This window comes from Aythya marila (genome assembly GCF_965140915.1).
Source record: "Aythya marila genome assembly, chromosome: 9".
Taxonomy (NCBI): domain Eukaryota; kingdom Metazoa; phylum Chordata; class Aves; order Anseriformes; family Anatidae; genus Aythya; species Aythya marila.
Window position 1 is genome coordinate 21286008 of NC_139050.1, and position 24933 is coordinate 21310940.

At 41.2% G+C, this 24933-nt stretch overlaps 1 protein-coding gene across 1 annotated transcript in view; it reads right to left on the reverse strand.

The window, feature by feature from the left end:
* The window catches only part of FNDC3B (fibronectin type III domain containing 3B), a 175206-nt gene that overhangs the window by 44332 nt on the left and 105941 nt on the right, over window positions 1–24933 (reverse strand). The window contains exons 7-14 of the mRNA XM_082766959.1: window positions 24071–24129; window positions 19071–19228; window positions 16752–16811; window positions 13566–13704; window positions 13166–13219; window positions 5282–5406; window positions 2553–2727; window positions 1801–1887 (exon numbers count right to left, since the gene is read on the reverse strand). Of these exons, the coding sequence (XP_082623085.1) occupies window positions 1801–1887; window positions 2553–2727; window positions 5282–5406; window positions 13166–13219; window positions 13566–13704; window positions 16752–16811; window positions 19071–19228; window positions 24071–24129 (857 nt within the window). The remainder of the gene's footprint in view (window positions 1–1800; window positions 1888–2552; window positions 2728–5281; window positions 5407–13165; window positions 13220–13565; window positions 13705–16751; window positions 16812–19070; window positions 19229–24070; window positions 24130–24933) is intronic.

A 24933-nucleotide genomic window follows, 5' to 3' on the forward strand; every position in this document is an offset into this window, starting at 1 on the left:
CTGGGGAAAACGATTTGTAGTTTTTAAAGCCAAAAAATTAATTGAGGTTCACCAGCCCATATGCTTGCTTTAAAGAAGCCAAAGCCAGTATTGACTCCTGTGTAAGTTTTTCTTATGGCTACTTGTTATTTTTCTAAAAGGTATGGCTTTACATCTTTATATGATCCGAATAAGAAAAACTGTCAGCAGACAAGAATTCCAAATTATCACCAACCCTGTGTTTCTCACTGAATTTGCCTGGCTCCCAATTTTCTGCTTATTGAAGTCCTACACTTTGGGTCTGCTAAACTGAATAGCCAGTTATGAAAGTTTCAACCACTGTGGACATCCTTGATGACCTGCTACCCTACTCTTCCTGGCATCTTTATTGTTTTTACTGCCATGTTTTTGAATTATTTAATTATCTCTTGGCTCTTCTCTGACTGTTCTCCAATTTAAGACATCCTACCATGAACACCAGATACGTAAGTTAGACAAATATCTCAGTAACAGCTCCAGGGGAACAGTTTGAGATATAAATGTAATACAACTTATTTTTAACTTACAATTTCCTTTATTCATATAGCTAAAGTCTGCACTGGTCCAGTGGGAACTGAAAATTCGTATTAACCTGATTCTTCAGCTGGAATATGCAATGCTTTTTCAGAGCCCCTGCTTCCCCAAACTAGAGTTTCTCATCTTCTTACTAGAAATAAAAATGGCACTCTGCTTCCATGTCACTGATAACATTACAACACAGCATACACGACCACTGTTGTTTGTGGAACTTCACTAGAAACAGTCACTGGTGGTTCCAGGTGGTAATTCAAACATTTGGGAGAATGAAATTTCTGCACCTTTTCACGTGCTTTGTGTCACTTGACCCCCGAGCTAAACCCTCATGTGATGCTGAACAAATCCCTTTACAAAGGTGTATTACACTTCCATCGTCACTTTAATGAACCAACCTTAATTTTAACCAAAATTGTTAGCAGGATGTCCCCTCTCTAAAGTGGACACTGATTTACATAAATTAACCGCCCCCCCGCCCCCCCCCCAAGAGATTTGGACAATCTCTATTACCAAGAGCCCCATACAAGAAAACCAACTATTTTGCCCAGGCTCAAAGACAAGCCTAGAATTAGCAGTATAGTCCCTACTGCTAGTTGTAAAATGCTGCTGTGACACTACTGTTTTAGGGTTTCGTTTTTTACTGTTTTGGGGATCCTTTCCTAAGTTTCACAGCTCACTAATGATGGTCCATGTGCAACGAGGGAAGGTCTCACTACTGTCAGATTACAGTTGTGCTCCGAGCCGGCAACACGAGGAAGAAGCCCAGTTCAACCCATCATCAACCCAGCTGTGAAAAATTCATTTTTAATTTGCAAGCAGCACTGCAGAAAAGCACTTAAGCATCCACAACACTGAACTAAAAGGCATCATCTCTTCATGACGTTGCACCAGCTTTCCAGTTCCTGAGGTAGTTCATGCACCTTCACAAGGTCTTCCAGCCCGCAAAGGAGCACACAATCTGGAGGAGACAGCTCGCTGCAGGCCCTGGCGGACAGGGGTGATGCAGCCAAACACCATCTTGTGCAGCAGCACTTGGCTCCCAGACACCTCATGCCCATGGCAGCTCACGGATTGACCGGATTCACCCATCAGGTGTTCGTATAAAATAATGCCTTATGTCACATGGAGCATTTGGTTTTGATGGCTCAGTTTTGCAGGTAATAATAAAGGTTCCCTACAGTGCCTCGAAAAAAAACAACACACATCCAAGACAGAAAATACTATGCAGTGACAAGAGGAGGATTTTACCCTGAATTTATACTGTGTGCTTCTTCTGAGATTCTTCACAGTACAGGCTTGCTCCTCTCCAGTGTACTTTGGGTGAAACACGCTATCCTAGAGAGAGAAAGAAATTCCAGTAAATGCTCTCCGTATTAGTGTGCAGCTAGAATATGCTGTATCAAAGGGGCTTCATAGTTGAGTGAATTTTATGTTTGTTTTCAGTTTGCTTGCTTTTTTTTTTTTAAGCTACTAGGTCACAATAATGTTCCCTCTAGAAGGATGGTGCAACCAACCTGAATAATATAATTTTGCTGTAAAATAAGCTTAAAAGCAGTAACAACAGTTTAACATGTTTTAAGAGGAATAAAAGTGACAGATGATTACAGAAAGCAAGCGCACCACTCAGCAGAACATGGAGGATAAACTGCCCTATAGGTTATGGACTCCTGTGAAGCTTTATAAACGAATCACGGATGACAGCACAGACTTTTAGCTAAGAATTTTAGCTACTTCTTAGCTAAGGATTCAAAATTCTACTGTGAAGCTGAACAAATCACACATCTCTGCCCTGCCAAGTACTGAGTACTCCTAAAAGGCATTCTATTAAAATGTTTTTTCTGTTACATAAAGTTTTAAGAGTCCTCACATAACCCTTACAGAAGTATTAACTGGAATGGCCCTCCAAAATAGGAATCCACAATATTTTCAATAAACTTGGACTAATAAATGGAAACTCAATTTGAGCCACTCAGTACGCTTCACAGTAACACAGCACTTACATTATCTTCTTCTTGAATTTCCAAGGTGTAGGAAATCACTTCCTCTGGTGTACATCCTTCTACTTTATTCCATTGCAATGCAACCCACGTAACACCAGCTCGAACAAGCCTTGGTGCAGAAGGAGTCTGAGGAATGTTACCTGCAGTGTAGCATACCACCTCCTGGCTGTACCCACTATACAAGAACAGAGAAGGAGAGAGGAATATTTTAAAAGAACAGCACAGTGTTTTCATATATATAGATGGATTACTATTTTTTTTTTTGTATTTTCAAAAAATCTAGACAATGTTAATATGGCCAAGTGGAAAAGATGAGCACACAAAATTAGGGAAATGCCAGAACTAAAAGTAGAAACAAATGCAGGATTACAAGTGCCCTCACAACCATTTTTATGGATTTCATTGCAATAATATTGGGAAAATAATAATGGATTGACTCAGATTAACTTACTATTTGTGAAGTAGAACAAAATCTAATTTAACAAAAGGAAAATAAAGCACAGCAAATAATGTCCAACTTCTCAACTTTTAGAAGTTAAACTTTATATGTAGTTTCTACCTTTGTACACTCAGAATACAATTTCTATTCAAGCTACAGCCTTGAAAGCCAAGTGCTTCAGCAAGTCCCACTACTTCAGACATCCCTCTCAAAGAAAGCAGGGAAAATCTATCCAGTCATGGCCACACACGCTCAGCATCATGTAGGAGCTGTTTGGTGCAGGCACGGATACCTTCCAACTCTCCAGGCTGGCTCTGCTCCTTTCTGACCTTCCCTGCCCAAATTTCTTTGCATTCAAAGCTGAGCAATAAAGTCATTCTTTCACAAAGCTCAGGTTGCAAAGAAAGAGAACATCTGCAGCAGAAGAGATGCATGCTCTCATCTTGTCTAAATCCCAGCACACAATGCCCTGAAACAGAACAGGCTGTTGTGTTGAACAAGTGTGGGAAGTTCTCCTAACACCCCAGGCAGACTATACAAAGTACAATGGAAATTTGAGATCAAAACTTAAAATGGATAGATTTCGGTGAATTTTCAGCAGCACATCATCGGAACTCTCAATTGAGTGCAGTGTTCTTGCAATTTTCAGATTTGTTTCCAAAGTACAAAGGTATACTGTTTCTTAACAAAGCCATCACATGAATTTAATGCACACAAAAATCCGTATCTGCTTTTTGTGGGTCTTCTTTCTCAAAAACAACAGATGTATGAGTGTTGAAAAAAACAAAAACACCTGTAACGAGCACCCAAGCAAGAAAAAATCATCTCAAATGATAAATCCACAAGCATTACAACTAACCAACACCATCTTAAAATATGAAGTGTTAGATGACATTAGCATGTCATAATTTTGAGTGCTGTCTATAAAAAACAAGCCGTGTGCTGTTGGTGCTTATCTTGCAGATTAACACATAGCAGCTGACCATGAATATACTTGTTAGTCCGCTCCCTCTTCAATAGCTTGAGAAAAAAAAGAGAGAATATAACAGAAAAAAAAAAGGGGGGGAGGGGGAGTGGGTGGGGAGAAGTTGTGCAGCATGCCCAAAAACATTTTTTAAAAATCTGGGATCTGGCAAAAAGAAGAGATTCCAAAGCTGGGAACTTTGCAGAGACACCACCATCTGGCAGTGCCCTTCCATTTGCACTTGGCAGCTCCAGCTCAAGTCCCTCCACAGTTCATGGACTATTTAAACAGGGAGGGAAGTAATCTTGAAAGAAACTGGCAAAAGGAACATGAACAGTCTCTGCACATCTCCGAGGGACACCAATTAACTTTTAAAAGTCATATATCACTAGGAGTTTTGTGTTTAAGATGACAGAACGATACAGCAATCTTCCTCAGCAAAGCACATCGTTGTTTTTCTTTTTCTTTCCTTCTAGTAATAATTATTAGATCCTGCTTAGCTAAGGACAATAAATGAGTATACAAAAGCACTGGATGTTTAGCTTTTTCACAGCTAAACTCTTCCTCGCCTACTCTCCTCCAGAGGCGCGCAGCCGCTCACGGGGACGTGTCTTGGACATGCTCTGGTCCTTGCTGGGCAGTGTTTTAGCCCAGTGCTCCCCAGGAAGTCCTCGAGAATTGGAATAAGCCTGATTTCTCATCACCTTCACTTAAATGCATCTGTGCACAGGCAAAAAAGAAGACTCTGAAACCCATCTTGCAGTGCCCTTGAGTGTGCCCGTCCCCTCTCAGTCCCGGTTCTTGCCCCCTTCTTTCCCACCCTGTCAGCCAGCCCTGCCAGTTCCCCTGAAGAAGGAAAGGACTGTACTGCTGAAAAAAGACAGAAGGGCTTTGCTTTAAAATAGAAAAATAAATACATCAAGATTCCTTTCAAAATCTGTAACTCAACTTCCTCTTGCTTGTTTTTCTTGGTTCGCAGAGATCCCTAGTGGGAATTTCACATAAAAGATGTATTCTTTTTGTGTAAGAAATAGACCACAAAACACCATTTAGCACCTCAAAAGGAGTCTATCTGCTTCGACCAACCTCATCACTCTGAAGGGACGTGGCAATTCCCTGGGGGTGAATGATACCACCGGAGAAGGTGTGATATACATTAAAGCATTAATAATAGATCAAACATCAGATATTTAACCCAAAACCATAAAGAGGGAAAAAAAAATAAATCAAGAAAGTCAGAAGTCCCTCTTTACACTGTCATATTGCAAGTTAAACTCTTCAACTACCACTTTTTGTCAATGAAGTGTGCACCCTGGGATAACTTACCTAGTACCGATGTCATTCTGAGCTGCTAATCGGAAGGTGTAACCCAAAGCTGGACAAAGCTTCGTCAACTTGCAATGCTTCTGGCTTCCAAAGTAACACTCTCTGAAACCACTGTTCCTTTTTCCCTAGAAAGAGAACCATCTGTAATTAGATAGCTTCAAAACAAAACCAGACGTTTCTTATCCTATGACGAACTGTTAAATGATATTAGAATTAGATGCTTTCACACAGGGACTGTGCAAATGGAACTCTGAAGTCACTGACAGCATCGCTACGTTACCTAAAACAATACGTAACACCATCAGTCTGTTGTCTGATTCCTCCTCTTTCCAGATTCTTACCTTCATGAGATGTATTTACAGCTTGTCATTATACTTGAAATCAGATTTATCTTATTTATTAACAAAGAAATGTCTAAGTTAGGTGTGAAATTCATCTGTGAATCGACCCGCTCACAGGAACCCTGTAATGCTTCTTGAGCGCTACCCTCTGCACACCAAATTCCACGTAAACCCTACAAGCCCTTCAAAAACACTTCATCCCACAAGAGGGCTCTCGCTGCCCGCCATCCAGCCCACCACCGACTCCCGCTGCTCTAGGGACCGGTGAGCATGGGCAGAGCCTTAACCCTGTCCCACACAGCGCTCAGACGTGTGCCCTAAGGGCAGCAGAGATTGAACCCATAGAGATGGAGCCCATACTGAGCAGTGTGGGGCCGGACACACACCTGGCTGTTCAGAGCATGCAGCATGTGATGGCAGAGATGATCTGCTGGAAAGCATGATACCTTGTTGAGAAAGTTGGATGTCAAAGGTACATGTGGGAGCTTCGCATTAGTTTGACCTGGAGCTACTATGAGCCCTGACAAAGCCAAGACGGGGCAGCAGCATGAGATGGTCTTGAGAAAGCTAAGTCCCAAATACTTCCCAAGGCACATCATGTACAAGCCAGGACAGGGACATTCAAAAATCCCCCTCCTCATTTAAAATAAAACTAAAACCTTTTCAATCCCACCCAACTATATATGAGCTAGGATTAAAAAATGTTGAGTTGCTGCAGGACAGCCTCCAAAACGTCAAAGAGCAGCTGGTCTCACCCTACCCCACCCCACTCACACGTGAGAAATAGTGGTTTTGGGGTCCTTCAGGACGGAGTGCTGACAGAGGGCCCAGGCTGCTCAACTCTATACAAATAACACCTATGTGAGATGACACAGTTTAAACTGTTTTAATTTCAAAATCTGAATGCAAAACCATTGCACAGTAACGTCACAAAGTCCCCAAAGGCACAGCAGAAGAGAAGCCTAGCACAACACCACCAAGCGCTCGAACCGGTGCATGGATACCTCCAAGGAAGTGGCAGAGATGCTCCAAGAGCTGCGCTGTGCCATTTGTACACCTGGCACCTGCCTCTACAGGTTTGTATTTTTATTTTACCTTGGTAAAATTAACACCTGCCCATAGATGAGACTACATAGTTCACAGCTTGACAGAAGACTCGATGTTTCTAGACGCAAGCAAACTATCAGGAAAATTAATAATACACGCATCTCTCCATGCAGTTAACTCCCAACCATCCCAACCTCCTCCTTGGGCTCCGTCTTTCTTTCCAGGCACTGTTCTTCTTCCATGCTTGATACATTACTTCATCACTGAAGATTTCCAAAGTGCCCGAGTGGGACAGACATTTTTCCCTGACACCATTCTCCAGCCTCTATCAATTCCCACCTCTTCTCATTCGGATTGCAACACAGAAGCAAGAAGTCCATAAAATGTTTGTAGTAAATCTCTGAAATGTGTTTACCAAACTAGAAACAATCGTGCAGACCTCCAGCGCTGCACAACCATTTGGAGACACTAAAGGGACATTTAGCACACTGGTAAACAACTGTAACTTACTTTTATTTCCCCAGTGCTGTTCCACACTTGCTGTACAACTTGGTTTTATCCGCAATCTTCCTCAACTTCACCCACCTGCTCTGGCTGCAACATTACAGTACAGATCAACTAAATTAAGGGCTGGAACTGGAAGAAAATCGTGAATCCTAAAGCCAAAGTCCCTCGTAAGTGAGAGCACTTTTTCAAATCTAAATCCCTAGACATACAGTTGCATGATAAAAATTATTTTCAACAAAAATAAGAGGTCTCAGTGTTTCCCAGCTCAATGATAACCTGTTTAATATCCAGACTACACAAAACCTAATTACTAATCCTATGTTTTAATAAAATATCCATTATATAGTTAATATAGTTAATATAATATAGTATATTATATCAGTGCAGGACTACTAAGAATGGATTTTTTTTTTTCCTGTGCAAACTTTTGCAGATTCAGATGCCTTGAACAAAGTTTTCTTTAACTGTTTAAAATCATCCTGACTTCCCTGTTTTTATGCTTACAGGTGTACATTTTTCCATCATTTTCCTCTGCTTCTTCTCCTAGAGAAGCAGAGTGGCCAAACGCTAAGCATGCAATTAAATAAACAGATGTACAGTGGTGGCTGGCTGAAAAGGGAAGTCTCACCTGTAGCACAATGCCTGAACTGAGAGCAGTGGACCACAGAAACCCCAGTTTGACTAACTGGTGGGTTAAAACTTTACAAAGACTGCCAAACACTAAAGTTATCATCAGTCTTGCAGGAGTAAAAATTCTGATATCATATACATTTTTCTTCTAGACCCGGTACTGTACATTCCCCAGACTCGCTCAGAGACTGACTGGTATTCAAATCACTCAGACTGGCTGGTATTTTGCCTTCTATTGGCACTAATTGGAGAGGCTGGCCGATATTTCTAATTATCCTGGCATTAATAGCCTGGAAATAGTCTCTCCGCTCCTTCTCTCCCAAGATTTATGAAAGCTCTAATGCTGGCATAATTATAGACAAGCACAACTGGCAGGCTGGTACTGGCTGCCACCCAAGAGCCTCGCAGCTTTCCCAGAATCCTTCTCCTATTCTTTGTACGCTCAGCATCCAAGTTTTAATCCTCTCAATAATGTTTCATAAGTTGCTTAAAATATACTGTATCATTTCCGCAAATATTTCTAATCCACAGATTTCAGAGGGAGAACAGACACTGGCTGACTTCTTCACTAGCTCTCCTTTCTCCAGCCTATGTTCCCTGTTCTTCACAGCGCCATCCCATAATGTGCTGGGCAGCAGAGTCCATCTGAGCAAACCAGAACAATTCAGTTGTACAAATCCATTAGAATTCGCACACTGCCATAACACAGCACATTAACACAAATTTACAAGTTTTGCCTGCTATTTCAGCTCCATTTAAAGCTACGCATTCAATTAAAACAGGGCGCTGAAGTTTCTTGTGGAGCTCAGAGTTTACTGAGATGCCAGCTATGAGAATTTAAACAAGTTTTGTTGACTGCATTCCCTGCAGCAGACAGAGTAAACACAAAAGAAGATGAACCACTGCAGGTAGGGTGGATGTAGAAACCGAGCACAGTCCTTTCCAAGACCTCGAAGCAAAAGACCGAACAAAAGCTGCCAGCAGCAGCTCTGCAACCAGGAGGCACGGCACCAATCTGTTGCAGGCCACGCTAGCGTTATCTTCTGTGTTTGGTTCACACTGGCAATAAAAAGCAACAGACTGATCCTCAATCTGGCACGAGGCTGCAATGCAAACTGTCAACAGTTATTACAAACTTACCCTAATATCTCTGCGATGCATTTGTTATGCAGGCTCTTCTGCGAGGGGCTGCATTTTCTGTATACACAAGCGTTTAGAAAACAGTACAGGACTTAGGGAACATCCCTCAAATAGGTGTGTAATGAACAATTTTATCCAAGACTATGCTGTGGCACGTGTACCTGCAGTGACACGGGCACAAAACAGACCCAGAGGGCAGGAGGGTGAGCAAACACGAGCCCAAGCATGGGAATGGAGCTGTGTACCCGAATTCTGGTGGATCATCACTGAGATGCACAGACCAGTGTCAGGTAGTATAAATTCATATACATGTATCTCTGCCAGCTAGCTACCTCATGAAATTTGAAACTTTTTGGTAGAACAAAATGATCTCCCTTTATCTGTACATAAACTTAATAATCAACTCCTCATCAACAAATCATTAAATTGCTCAGTATTGTACCTGTCTCTGTTCTGTGCCAGTTAAATCACAACGCTTTGGGGATCAGAATTACAGCAGCATCACACACTGCATGAGAGATGTCCTTGTCTCTGGCTCAGGAACAGTCCTCCACTTCCCCATAGAGAATGAATAGGATACTACCACTACCCATATGCACAAGAGAAACATTTATTTACTACCACTTAATCACAGAACGATCATTTCACATCTAATTAGCAACAAAGGCCTGATTCTTACAGCACTGCCAGAGGCATTTTTCACTGCAGTTACTGAGGTTGATGAACGCTGGCAGCAGGAGAAAGCATCAGCCCTGCTGCAGCGATGCTTTCCGTTAGGTAGATTTTTAACATAACTTTTGAGATCAGCCTTTTGCTTACCCTGAACGATCAATTCCGGCACGAAGTTATAAATTGATTAGTGAAGCATTACAATTACAATTCAAAGAACTGTGGCAGTACTGGGAAAGAAAGTGTTTGCCTGTTCTGAGCAACAGGTAACATGCAAATGAAGTAATCCAAACTGGGAGGGAACAAGGTGAAATAACAGGATTAGCTTTGCCCATCTACTGTTTTATTTTCCAGTCTGCAAGTCAGGAAAAAAATAATAATTATTTAGGACTAAACAGAAGAACCAGAGGAATTTGGGCAGGACCAGCCCAACGACGTATGAAGCAGGACAGCGTTCTCTTCCTGCAAGTAGGTCAGAAAACAACAAACCTAATTCCAACAAAGAAACAAAAGCAATTCATTTAGGTTTCATCTAAAGCTCATCCCCCTAAAACACAGTGGCACAAAAGAAGATTTCTGAAACGTGTACGGGAACAGAAAGCTACGCCAGAGAACGGGGAGAGCACTGCATCAGGAAACTACAGTAAGAGCCTGCTCCAAGCAGCTCCCTGCACGAGGCTCGCCGAGGAGTGCGGCACCCGCGGTTCCAGGCAGATGCCCCAGTGCCGAGCTGGAACGTGGTGCTGCAGCCCCGGAGGGCCTGGCAGCTGCAGGAGGGATTAGGTGCTGTCCTCTTGCTGCAATTTACAGCCCCACCTAATCCTAGCCCTGTACAGCAACATGACGCTTCTGCTATCATCTTACAGCAACGGTTTATTTTTTGCATAGGGGAGCGATGCCATCTACACTCCTGGCTGCATTTTCGATGCTATAAACCACCACTTTAACTGCCTCGGCCAGACGTGAGGCCTGAGATGCTGCACATGGCAGGCTGCAGGGCTCGAACCAACCCAGCTGGGGGGAGCTGGGGCACAGGGACCAGTCCTGGGGGCACAGGGCCCTGCTCGCTCACCCCACAGCTGCTCCCGCTCCCCTCCCATGCCTGACACTGGTTTTATTCCTATAAACTGGGGGTGAAGCCTGTCAGTGCTGTTCCCAGGACATGTGCAGTGAGGGTTTTTCATGGCTCACTCTCATCCCCTCCCTCGTTATGAAGCGACTCCACTTACTAAGACTCTAGCTTTATTAGTGGATGGATTTCTTGTTCTCCAGTCATGCAAAACCCTCTCTACTTTGCCGTCACATTTTAATTTCCTTCTCATCACTGATTTTCCTCTGTTTATATTTTATTCTGTGCCCCGTAGCTAATGAATGTTGCTCTAGCTGAGCTCTGGCATAGCTTTTGCTGTTGCCTGGTGTGCGTTCTCTTCTTCCCCCATGTATTTATTTATTGATTTCACCAGGACACAGTGGGGCATTGTAACAAACTCAGTGGTTTTGCTCATGTGGCATTTACATGGCCCAGTGAGAGGGTACAGGACTTCACAAGTGACTTATCTTCTGTACTTGGGTGCTGTAACTTTGGGAGTTCACGTCACTGCATCGGGGACACAACTTGGAAAGGTGTGCAGAGCAGCTTGCCCATCTCACCGAGCTGGTAGCTCAGGCTCCTGCAAAAAGAGCCCTCTGGCACACCCTGCTGCATTTTCAGATGTTTTCATTAACAAGCCTTAACATCAAATTTTAATTTATCAACTCAAAATTGCATTTCTGGCTCATATCAGAGTAAAAATTGTTTTCAGATGAGCTACACCTGTGGCTTTAACTGTCTCACAACTGGACAAGCACATCACGAGGCACGTCAAACCACTGGAGATGACATTGGGCTGTCATTTTTTCATCTGTGCTGGCTAGCTATCCACTGGGATCTCAGATTTCAGGATTGTTACTGAAAAAAAGTAATCAAAAGAGATAGGCAATCAGGGTTGCTTCTTTTTTTTGGCCATCGGTACATAAGCTAGCCGAAAAAAAGCAGCTTTTGGTCTGTGAAAGAAAATTGACATGAGCACTCTTTCTAGCTATATGCTCCGTATTAAAAGGTTTAAAGGACAAGGGTATTGTAGGATTCTCTGACAGGTATCAAAAATTAAGACTAGGAGCCACACAGACAAAATCCACATTGAAAGTAGGTGCACTGTATAAATGCTCTGTTGTTGGTCCTTCTGACAAACCTTCTGTTGCTTCCCTTCCCTTTGCAGGCTGGAATCATCCATGTGTTTCCACTACTTCATTCCTCTGTACTGTTATGTTCCCATGGCTTCCCAGTTAATGGAAGCCTTGCAAGGGATCAAAACTGCAGATCCAAGACATCACAGAAGGTATAATGGAATTATCCTGGCCCATCCTTTTGGAGAAATGTTATTTTATTTCCTTTCCCGGACCTCACACTCCATCATTTTTTCTTCTTCACTGACAACCTTTCCCCTTCCACTATGCAGAGGGGGGCAGCAAGCCATTCTGAAGTTATTGTTTAATTTTAGTTCAGTTCAGAGGGTTTCTCATCATGGAAGTCCCACTTGCTGTGATAGTACATACAGTAAATGTTTGCACAGTGAATGGTTCCAAATGTCAAATGTAGCAGAATGATCTGGGAACATGTTACCAGTGAAATGATGGAAAACAATTCATAATGTACTATTCCCTTTAGAATATTATTTTTAGAATATTAAAAACCCCAAGATATGTTTCTCAGACTGTACAACGAAACACCCTTTCACACTCTTCATTTCCTGACTCATCACATTTTATTTTATTTTTTCTTAACATGTTACCCAAGCCTTTTGCCACCCAACACATTTTTTCCCTTAAAGATGATAATCACTGACTCATGCTTTCTGCAGAAATATGTCTTGTGCAATGGAAAGGAGGCATAAAGGAATTAGGGGAAGGAGGGAGAAGTCACAACTAGAACCCACCTCTCCAGCAACACTCCACATCTGGCTTTTGGCACCCTCCCCAACAGCATGATACTCACTAACAGTGTAAGACCATTGGGAGATAGAACTTATTTCCCTTTGTGTCTGTAAGAAGACTAATTGCCACCATGTAGAGGGCACCATTATTTTAACCCTGAATATATTTTCTGCACAAAGGGCTGCACGATCATGCCTTATCTCCTTTGAGGCAGAAACAGTGTTATTCTGCATTTAGCATCCAGGAGAACGTGATCATGAACAGACTTCTAAGACACATCAAAAAGCAAGTAATAATAAGTAATCCTAATTAACAAATTAGGCACACCAAACAAGCAATAAAAGTTAAATTTCAAGAGTACAGAAGCAGAGTACTGTCTCTGCATAAAACACACTGAACGAGAAGTATTCCCCCCACTGTCCCTTTTACCCTCCCAGCTCTCCACCTAACGCCACCAGGATTTCATTTTCCTACTTCTAGTTTCCCCTGTATTTAATTATTTTTCTTTACTCAGAAAATCCTTGTAAAGTCTGAGTGCCATTTATTTATGTATTTATTTCAACTAGTTACTACTTACCTCATCCCACTCTAGAAGGTAGCTGGTGATTTTTGAACCATTATCAATGGGTGCCTACAAACAAAAATAAACAGAAGGTGGTTTTGGGAAGAAGAGAAAACTACTTTTTCCCCCCTAGGCAAATGACTACAGTTTAAAGTGAAACCAAAGCTTGGGGTTTGCACACAGCTTGGCAACCTCTTAACAAGTAACGAGAAGAAGCTGAATGTAATGAAACACATACATTTTAAAAGTCAAGTCAGTGCACAGGGAGGGATTTGTCAGCATACAGCAAGTTCAAGTCCCTTACTGAAAAATGACCCTCTCAGCTTTCAGTTACTGGCTACAGTTATGTTCATTGTTGGCCAGCTGGTATTCTTCTGTTTTGTTGTGTGCCCAATCTGATCCAAGTGTTACCCACCTTCCACTGTAAGGTTAAGGAGCTTTTGGTCCTGTGCGAGGGTTTGGGTGGGAAGGGACACTCCGGTGCTGAGCTGTGAGTGGTGAAGCTTACTGGCTCTGAGCAGGATCCCTTTACTGAATTGTACATTGCATATACCCTGCAAATAGACACATTGACATGGGTTATAAGTTTGCTGACAGTTACAAGATGAGAAAGCACAGCCTTAGCCACAATATTTGACTACCAAAGCATCCATGATACAGTCGGTTAATGACAGATTACTCACAGAACAGTGGCTATCGTTACTCTACTTCACTTGGTACAGGTATGCAAAAAAAAAAAAAAAGATTCACAGCAGAAGAGGAGCATTACAGCACTTTGTGCACATGCTCCCCTAGCCCACCGAGTTACCATCACCTTTTCTTTCCACCACAAGCAACTGTTTCCTTGGCCATTGGCAGCCTTTCAAACACTGTGTTAAAATCCTCTTCAGAATACAACAGAAACCATGAAGTCATAGAAAAAGGTATGAACTTTAATGCCCTGCTTACACTTGACTCACACATACTGCATTCAGTGGTGGTAACTGCTAGTCTCCTTCCATGACTGCAAGCTTCTCCTACACAGCTGCAGTGTCAGTACTTGGTGAGCTTTATGGATTAAAGCTGACACAATAATAGGGACAAACACAGCTCAGAAACATTGCTCTGACAAACTAAAAATCTTAGATGTGAATTTGATTTCAAGCAATTCTCTATACGTATCAGCTTAAAGGGGGATATACGTTACAAATACATGGGAAAACAAGTAGAACACATCTGAGCACCTCCTTGTGGTGCTTTTCTCTGAAAAATTAATTATGTTATTTTTCCCTTTCACATTTTCCGTGGAGCAAAAGTGCAAATTGGAAGTCAACGCAGAAAAAGTTCAAACCCTGACCAGACAATGACCTCCGGACTGGCTGTGCTATTGTGTGCTTGAATGCAGAGTTTAAGAAAGGGCAATTTCTAAATTTGTTTTCAGTAGATAAGAGCAATTTCTGTACAATGGCCACCTACATAGAATCAAACCTTTAGGGGAAGTTCACGAGAACTGCTGTAGCGCTGCTTTACAGATCACCTGTTAGCAGTCAGGAGTGAAAACAAATGCAATTAATTAATTGCGTCTGCATCTGGCAACTCTGTGCATGTGTGCCGGAAATCAGCATAGCTGAGAATCAAATGGGGAATACAACCGAATGAAAGTGAGTTTAACGAGCTTTTTCTGCAAGTCATTGAAAAACTGCATTTGAGTTTGCCAGTTGTGCTCAGCAGCTGAGGTGTCCCTGTCCATAAGCCCCCTGCTGTAAAACCTACCACCTACTACCAGGTGTAACGTCAGCTCTTGGAAGATGAAAGAAAGAAAAATGAGGGTTGTCGAATTAGGTGGCTCTGGAATTTCTAAGGCAGAGGCTCTTTGTGTGATTAAAGACTTCATTCTCATCCACTTTAGCCATAAAAGAGACTGACAGGCCCTCAAAAAAGAGAGCACCGTCATCTTTAAAACTACCAACAAGGTAATACTTGAAGAAATGCAGGATACAGATTCAGAATGAAACAAGCTGTTCTAGGTGCCCAGGGCCTAATACAGCATCTATCTGTGTGAAAACAGAAGCCCTTAGAGATGCTGCCAAGGTTAAGGAGACCCAAGATGACGTGCTGAGTAATTGCTGGTCACATAAATTTCTTTACTTAGCAGATTTACTTCTTCATAGTTGTTAATACATAACGCGGTTTCAGCGAACAAAAAAAAATGTTGTAGAAAGCAGTCTGCTTTTAAACATTGGTTTCCTCCACTACAAACACATGCTGCTGTTTTTTTAAGTCTGACTTTTGTGTTTGGCAGTCACTTATTCTTTTTAAACAAAAGTTACAGCTAACTGTTCACAAATGATTTATAATTTGGCAAAAATGCAGGAAAACGCAGGGAACTGTAGGTAGGCAGAATGAATTGGTTTGGACGTTGGCCAGGATACGGGGGCAAATACCCCCCAACGCCCTTAAAAATCGCATGAGATCTCAACACTCCACTTTGCATGACTACCACTTTGCTGCTTGAAGCTTGCTTTAAAACTTCTGTTCAATTGCTTACAGCAGGAAGCTCAGCAGTGTTTTACAACTTTCTTCTTGCTACCATCCATCTGCTACTATGGCTGGGACTTCTGCCCGGCCTGGGAGCCCGAGCGGTTTATTTAGTTAGAAGAAGTTACTTATGGCCTTGAGAAGTTCATATTAGAGCTCTATTAGAAAATAACCCTAAAGAAAAAAAAAAAAAAGCTGTAGTATCAGAGGAAGAAAGACTCATTTGGGTTGATTTTTCTCTCTTTTTGCTCAGAAGTGAAGTGCTTGTTCTAAAGCTTAACAAATGGTAACAGCCTTAATGGGAAAAAGCATGCCAAACATGGCCCTGGTCTAGAAAAACAGAAGGAAACAATAGACAGGAGTGAAAGGAGTTTTTTTAAGGATACCGAGCATAAGTGAACAGGATGTGAATTTTAAGCACTGGTTTGTAAGTAAAGCCTTTAAAAATGCAGTATGAGCAGATAGCGTTAAAAACAGCAGGAAGCAAAACTGAGAATGTGTTAGTAATTGGGCAACAAGCACAATTTTAGAAACAAAGAGAAATACGGTCTAAAAATATCAATATGGGACAGGGTGAACCCATTTTCGGGAATAAATTCTGAAATTACTATGGTCAGATGGATTTGTAATCAGCAGATTTACTTTACAAAGCACAGAATATTTATGAAAAAATATACCGGAGCACTTTCAGGTTTCCTAGCACATCTATGTTGCAATAAAAATGGCCAAATGCCACTTGCTTTAGTCAAATTTTGAACAAGGTTGAGGTGTCCCATTTTCTACAGAAGCACTTCAAGGCCCGTTACACATACATATGGAAATACACATGTAGGTGTCTTTTTTCCTCTTACTTCAGCCGTGACAATGATATGACAGAAATTGTATTGTTCAAAAAGCACTCTCATAACTTCAAATCTGAGATAAAACGCATCAGAAAATATTTAGGAGCCTCTGAAAAAACACCTTCAGAGGTAACCACGAGAATCTTGAGCTACACTTTAAAGTTAGACAAAAAAAACAACTTCCATGTTTATTTAATTGATCAGATTATATTTAAATGACATTCATAGTCACACTAACTCACCTGACATGATAATCTGTTGCTGGCCTAAGGTCTTTTAGGTTATATTCTAATTCTTCTCCACTGCAGAAAAGAAAGAAAAAAATAATCAATTAATTATGAAAAGGGGCATCACACTTAGCAGATCTCCTGATTTTCCAGTGACTAGTGACTCGAGCATATTATTACTTGAAAGAAGAAACAAAAATCCCAGCACAGAACAACAGCAGTAAACAATACACGAACAATTTGTCAACACACTTCATGTTTCTTCAAAACTTGATAAAGCTCTGTATATGTAACAGAACAGTAGTTATCATCCCAATTTGTAAAGTAACCTAACTATATTGGCTTATTTCAATGCTATCCTTAGATTTTGCTGACATTTAGATAAAGCTTGCTGTGTTTTTCAGCCCTCCCAGGGCTGAAGGGGTGCAATCAATACAACATTACTTTTGTACTTCTTGCACATGTATTAATTCAAAATACTTTTAAAAAAGTGTGAGCCAGTGGCTTCAGATGAAAAGGTTGTTTCTCACACAACTGCTTCACTGATTATCATTGCTTTCTTTTCCAGAGCCACACTCTCTGCGAGGACCGTGCCAAGGAGAGGTTTAATTAATGCTCTAACAGCCAGATATCCAGATCTCTTTCAACAACAAGAATATTACAAGAACAAAGTTTCAGGCATTTAAGGAAAAAAACAGCATATAAATTGTTAATTTTAAATCTAACCAACAAAAAAACACATTATTTTTCCTTTTGGTTCATTTGCTAGTAAATGAACACTACGCTTGGTCATACGTTGCCGATTCTGTTAAGTATGGCATGGGCCAGTGCTTAGTAAGTAATAAGCATCTCATGTAAGTGCTTGGCTTATTCACAATTTTATTAAAATACAGGAAACAAGAAAACTCTCAATTTAGCACAAAGAAATATTCCACAAATAGTTATGGATAGGGATATAGGGATATATAGGGATATATCTCAAAAACACGAGAACAAAATCAGCCAAAAAGCACGCGCTTGCTGGGCTGCCAGAAATCCAGCAAAAATCCTCCTTTTTTTTTTTTCCTTTTTAAATATAGTCCAATTCTCTGCAAATTCATTTTTTTTTTTCCCTCTGAAACGAGTGCACCTCTTTGCAAAGAGAATGTATCCAACATATTGCAGGACTTTCTTTTGCCTATAGTACTAACGATCACTGTTGGTCATGACGGAGTATAGTGCATTAAGCTGATGGCTGTACTCTGGCCAGCAGCAGGAGACAGATTACTACTAGCAGCTTTAAAACAGATGCACAACATTTCATAACCAGGAGAAAATGCGCAGCCATCCCAGCAGCGAGCACAAAAAGTACTTGAAAGTATCCTTTCCATTTTAGGAGCTCAGCAGAATACATTAACATATTGAGATAACTCACAAACAGCCAGTGTAAATATCAGAAACAATCAGGCAGCATTTCCCTGATTAATATTCTCTGTTTATATTCCCCAAGACAGTCCATGCAGCACACCAGGAAGAATACCCTAATTCACAGGACATCTGAAGAAAGGAGATAGTTTGGTCTCAAGAGGGAATTCCACAAATGCTGTACCACCTGGACTCTATTTAATGACATTTGTGAAGGATTAGCTATTTCACAATAACCAAGGTCACATCTCAAAACTTTCTATCCTAGTCATCATTAAGAGCAAAAGAAAGAAAGGCGTAACACCATATGTACTTGATCACAAAATGAGCTCAGAGGATCACTGAAAGTGGAGACAGAGAAATCCCTCAGAATTTTTACTTAAGACTGCTAAAAGCCAAGCATTCCAGATTTTTCTGTGGACTGATGTAGCCAGCTCATTGCCGTGCTCTTTCCTCAACTGAGTTAAGACAACATGAAGCAGCAGAGAACTCAACTTTCGCTTGTTAACTTTAAAAATAGCCTTTAATGTTCTGAATTCTGCAAGTCCACAGAAATCCAGTCCATTAGGAAGGCAGCTACCCCATTTGAATGGTGTACATGAAAGGGTTTTGACATTTACCACAGAAGTAACCTTTTCATCGCTAATGGGTGAGACAGCAAGGCATGCAAGATCTGCAGCGTGCTGGGGAGGCAGAAAGGGGAGGCAATGAGGGGCTTGGGACAGGAACTCCACCAGATCAGCCTCCAGCTGCAGGCTCCTTCACAGCAAGGGGGTTTGACGGGATGGAGAAGAAATGAGAGGCTGCTGCAAATGTGCCCTTTTGTGCAACTGACGGGCATGCCAAGATATACCCTGAAAGGCTGAGAGAACTTATATCTATTGAAAACACAAATTGAGAGGTGCACAAGTGTAAAAATGATACTATTACCTGTAAATTATCTTGTATTTTCCATCTCTCCCTTTATCTGATAAGGCAACCTCGTAAGTACAGGTGTAAGGCAAACCATTGTTGTGTCTATCTGCATTTAAAAGGCCGGTGGGAGGTGACCAGGAAAGTAAAACTGTTCTTGCTTGAATATTTGTTACCTACAAAAGAAAAAGAAGTTACTCTGAATTCCAAGAAAAACACCACCCTCTAAGCATTTGCCTTTTGTTCGCATCTTTACAGTCAATTTCTTGTAAACATGAAATTTCAGAGCTAGAGGTGTAAAGTCAAAAATGGTCATCAACAACACAAAGAAAAATACAGGTTCATAAACTAATCTCTAACAGATGAGGAAGACAGAGTGAACTGGCTAGTTATCATCTGAGCATCCGTCAGAGGACTCCTTGCACCACTTCTGAAGTCCCTGCTGCTGTGGCCACTACTAGAAGGCAAGTAGGACTCAGAGGAACAAAGACATCATCCTATAGATCATTTTATAATCATTTTTCTAAAGTTTTTGTTAGTGAGATTCTCTAATAAAACTCCAGTGGCATTTTCAGTCGTCATGTTCCTTCTCACAATTTGAAATGGCAATAATTCAACTGCAAATAATTAAAAAAAATATTAAATCTGCAAAATTACCCTGACTCAAAAACAGGGTAATCCTGGGGATTATCGTAACAGAAGTTTAGCCCATCAATTTAAAATTGTATCACAAATCGATCACTGTAAGTCCTGACAAAGGCTGCATTTATGATCTGTGGTCATCACTGGGTGCAGGAGCCTCCAAGCAGACAACTGGCTATCTCAGAAAGACAGCACAAACCATTAATGTGCATCTTCTGAAAAACGTCCAGAGAAGATGCTCTGCAGCCTCAAGCTCTCTGCCACTAGCTCTCCAATTTTCACAATGAAAATGACAGCCTTTTCTTTCTGTACTGTCAAATGTAAAGATGTTTTTTAGGATAGTAAAACGTGAGTTTTTATATCATTTATTTATTTCTTATACACATTTCATTGGTTTTATCATTTTAAGGGACTCAATACACAAAGCAAAGCACTATTTCAGAAGGTGTGAGAGGAATGAGGCAGGTGCCCAGTTACACATTTCCTACTCTTTTCTTAAAGGTTCTGAACACCTTACCCATAAATGATGTGGTAACGAAGCATTAACATTAATTTGCTGTGTAAGTGGGCTTCCAATGAAACAGCTCAGACTCAAGTTTGGATTCTGTCTGAACACCCCCAGGAATGGGATGGAGTATCAGGGTTCAAGGCCTGTTTGTTTCCAAACCTGACACTCAGAGGTTAAAGATTTTCATTTACAGCAACACATTTAGTCTTGCCAGAAAGAAAACCTTTGTGGAACATAATGTGAAAAACAAGCTGTAAAGCAACAAGTTTTAAGTAGCATCAACCTTTTTTTTTGGTAAATAAAAAAAGATTGTGCATTCTTATATGAATTTTCATTGGACTTGTCAAATTTTTCTGATGCTATGAAATCAATGTTTACTTCAAAAACTTGGACCAATGAAAACTGATACCGGATTAGACAGCATATAAAAATCTTGAATGCATCAAATAAGACAAGCAAATTAAATATTCAATATAAATTTGTAAGTGAATTATGACAAAAGGGATTTAGAGCTGAAAGTCTGTATTTCAAATAATTTTGAATAGGTCATAAACATACATTACTACTACACCAGCTCAACCCATCAACACAAAGTTTCTTTTATTATTATGGAAATACGCTTGCATAATTGTTTTTCAAAAATTCAGACGGACTTGGAGCTTGAGGAATGATATCCTGCCAATGTTCTGTTGAAATGTTTTTCTCTATGACTACTCTCAAGGACACACGTATATATTCTGCATATGGTTAAAAACTCTGGCCTTTCATGAACTTTAGCAATCTGAAAACAGTTAGGTCTTTTAGAAGTTTCTTAAAATAAGAGAAAGTGCATTGTGGACTAACCACTAGAAAACATTAAGACTTGTATTCTGAAGGCAGTGTGCACACATTCCCATGCAGTTTCCAAAGCCAGCTCCTAAGCACAGTGCTCCTCCAGATACCTGCAACTTCTCACTGCTCCGTTCTGCTGCCCTGCTTTGGTGGCATTAAGTCCACACCTACCGCTGATGGCAATCTTGAAATACAATCCTTAGCTGCACTGGGTACACAAAGCAAGCGGAGTAAAGCAAGAGAGAGTTTGTCTGTACGATAAAGTCAGAGAAGGCAAATCTATAAACTCCCTGGGTATATAAGGCAGCACAGTCAGAGTGAGCGCTGGGAACAGATTTATTTGCATGGCGTGAGATAAACCTATCTGCTGCTCACGGACTAACAGGCTCAGTATCATATCATGTTTACCAACCGAGGGTGTATCACCTCAGTATCTGATTTAATGGCCAAAGCCACCACTTCACCTAACTCCTACGTGGAGCAAGAAACACTCGTTTTGCTATGAAAAAGGGCAGGTTAAAGAAATGGGGTTATGGTATGCTGAAAATAACAAGCAGGCTCTGGCAGGCCAGCTCAGTAGCTCTAACCTCCTTTTTTCTTGCCTACCCCTGGGGAAACAAGCACCTTTTGGAAGGTACTGAGCAGCTGAGCAGAACCGGAGCAGCACTTTTTGATGCTGTAAGGAACAGGACAGCTCATGTCACACTGCTGGGGCTAGGTCCCTATTGAACCTGCAGACATAAAAACCTGAAGTAGGAAACAGTTTACTGTTCACTTCTACTGCTGCCCTAAATCCATCCTACCGAAATACAAATAACAGAGCACCTTGTCAGAGGCTGGGCAGGAAACACGGCTTTTTTCGAGGTACCGCACCCTGAATCTCATCCCTAAATTCACAGCATTCAGCTCTTCTGGCTTTGCCTTCTAGCTGAGAAGTAACAAAAGATTCTCCCACAAGGCGTTTTGTATATCTCGTGAAAAGCAGAGTTAATTAGTTTCTGAAAACTTCTCGGTTTACACAGTAAATGCACGCTTTATACACTATCAAAACTCGGTGGTGTAAATAATTATTTGATAAAAGCCCCTGGGAAAGAATCCCAACTCCTGCACTGCTTTAATAAGGTTACAAGACTGATGAATATCAGCCCTTCCAGTCTTTCAGGTAATGAACAATGTTTCTGTACAACTTTCATTATCTTTCAAATTCCGGGTTAGCATTCACAGGCATCGTGTGGTTTGGGGTTTTATTGTGTGTGTGAGAACTACACTGAAAGCAACATTCATTTACTCCCTTGAGGGCAATGTTTGAAAGACTTGGGGGTCAAATGAATGCACGGTTATTACTGGGTCGAGATTTCGCTTTTTGACTATGGGCCTAATCCTGCAATTTTAGGCAAAAACCTCTAAAATTAAATATGAGTTTCAGTGCAGAAGTCAGCAGGAGAAGGCTGCCCTTTGGAAAGCCAGACACTGCTTGAACCCTGATTCCCTGCTGCTGCAGCCCTGCCCCTATGCCCTGGGAGGTGCTGTGTCCTGAGCAGCTTCCCAGCCTCTCTGCCCCACTTCTGAGTGTGGGTTCAGGTTTCCCTTCCCTCAGCAAGGTGTTTGCTTCAGAGAGTGCTTGCTTGTCTACCACAGCATGAGTTAAAATAAAAACATGAAAGAGATAAATAAAAACATGAAATGTTTCTACTATTGAAAACAGGCTGCTTTTTGTGTGTTTTTAAGAAATCACTCATTTAAAAAGCTTGTTTACGTTGTGCTCAGAAAGGTGCAGCACATAGGGACACCTAGGCAAGCTAGATTAGAGATGGCTTTAAGTGACAGCATGGCCATGAGTCCCCTGCAGGCGCTGAGCATCCTCAGGATTTGCTCCAACAGCCTATCCCTCTGGATGACTTCACCGCTGCTCATACCTGAGATGGCTGATGGAGTGGATGTACCACAGCCATATATGCTGCAGACACAGCACCCCTCTGCGTGCCACTAATTTACTGCTCTGTATCCTTCTTTAAATTGTGCCATTTCTTTCAGAACAGTTGCTTTTCTATATACACTTTCTTTCCCGTTCACATATGTATAAAGCTCACCAGAAAACATGGCCCAGTTTAATATTTATGCATAATGATACATTTCTTTCAGATATAATATTGATTATGTGCACACATAATCATTCATAGCAATTAATGGCTTGTGGTATTCCTCTGAGTTTAATTACTCACAAATGTCTAAGTTAGAGAGAAAGTAATAGATAATTCCCAGCATTCTTTCATTACATGTCATTAACATTGAACTAGGATGTCATATTTTAGATTTATTTTAAAGGTTCCTAGTTTTGAAATTATTTGAGGAAAATTAATTTTTGTCTATTGGTACTTTTTTGCTCTTCTCTACTTAAGTGCTCTGGCTGCCATAAATCTAATTACATATCGTGGGTCTTTATTTAGACCCACAGTACCCTTCTGGTTTCTCATTTGACACACCAAATTAGAAAAACATCACATTAAAAGGCCTTACAACCAGATTTATTAACAACCTTACCTGACCGTGGTCACACCCAACATCACGGTTATTTACACAGTGATTCAATTTCCATTACAATTCATGTGCTTTTATGGTTAAGAGAAACTTAGTGTATAGTAATTACCATTGAACAATAGAATTAGATTAATTTAATCATGATCATAGATATAAATTGCTCATGACAAATAAAATTAAACCCAGGGGAAAGGGAGTAAGAGCTGTGTAAATCACCACAATGTGCTGGATTCCCCATGACACTGTTAATACTGGGAGCTCCCTGCAGAGAGCGACTGGTGCAATTCCTACAAATACCCTCAAGCATAAAAGATGCTTAAAATTTATTCCCACTGACCATATCCCTGTAAAATGAGATAGATATATATAGAGGCAACAATCTGTGAGGTAAAAATTCAGAGAAATTTGAAATCCCCAGTATGTTATGACACAATCTACTTATCGTATTTGCTATTTTTGTACTTGGTATGTGGTAATTCTGGAATTTTGGATCACGTACCTGTGGCTTCTCCATTCCAGAAAGAATGTCTTGAACCCTTTTTGTTTCTGAATCATATTCTGAAAAACAGAGAACATGGACACAGGAAGAAAAATAAATCACTGAAACGAAACAGAAGTGTCAGCTACATCAACCATCCCTCAGGAAGCTGTGAACAGGACAGGCAGGTTACCTGCACATGGGCATCAGCTGCTTTGCTCGTGTGAATTTAAGGTATGCAGCTGCATAAATACTAGTTTTAACAGAGAAAAAGGAGGAAATGGAAAGGTTAGGATTATTTCTAGAGGTGTCCTCCACAATGTTATTAAGGGCTTTGGTTTCACAGAGCAGGAACACCCTCGTTCCAAGGACTGCCTGTGGAAGAGGCCTGGGCTTTCCACAGCCCCGGTGCTGCTGAGCCCAGCCCCGGTGTGACACCCAAATGTCGCTCCCGGCATCCTCCCGCAGCCACAAGGCCCTGCGACACCAGGCCTCTGACAGAGATGTCATCTCCTCGCCCTGAGCTTTAAAAGTGCTGGCAGAGTCTGGTGGGCACAGCTCTGGCAGCGGCTTCTCCTTTCAGATTAACCATGTCCAGCCAGGCGACTGGCACGGCAGCTCTCGTGGGGGGCCGCAGGACTGGGCGGGAAGCATTTCTCCCAGATTAGATGCATTAATTAAGCACAGAAAGTGACACAACAGTGATCATCTGGGCTGTGGAATCAATATTCCCCTCACCTTTTCCCCGAAAAAGCCTTGAGGTAAAGCATCAGCTTAGAGTAATGAGGTGACACGAAGCAGCTTTATTCCTTTTGGACCGCAGCACTGAGAGGCCTCGCTTTCCACTACACTGTTCTCAAATGGAAAACTAGGAACACATTTTT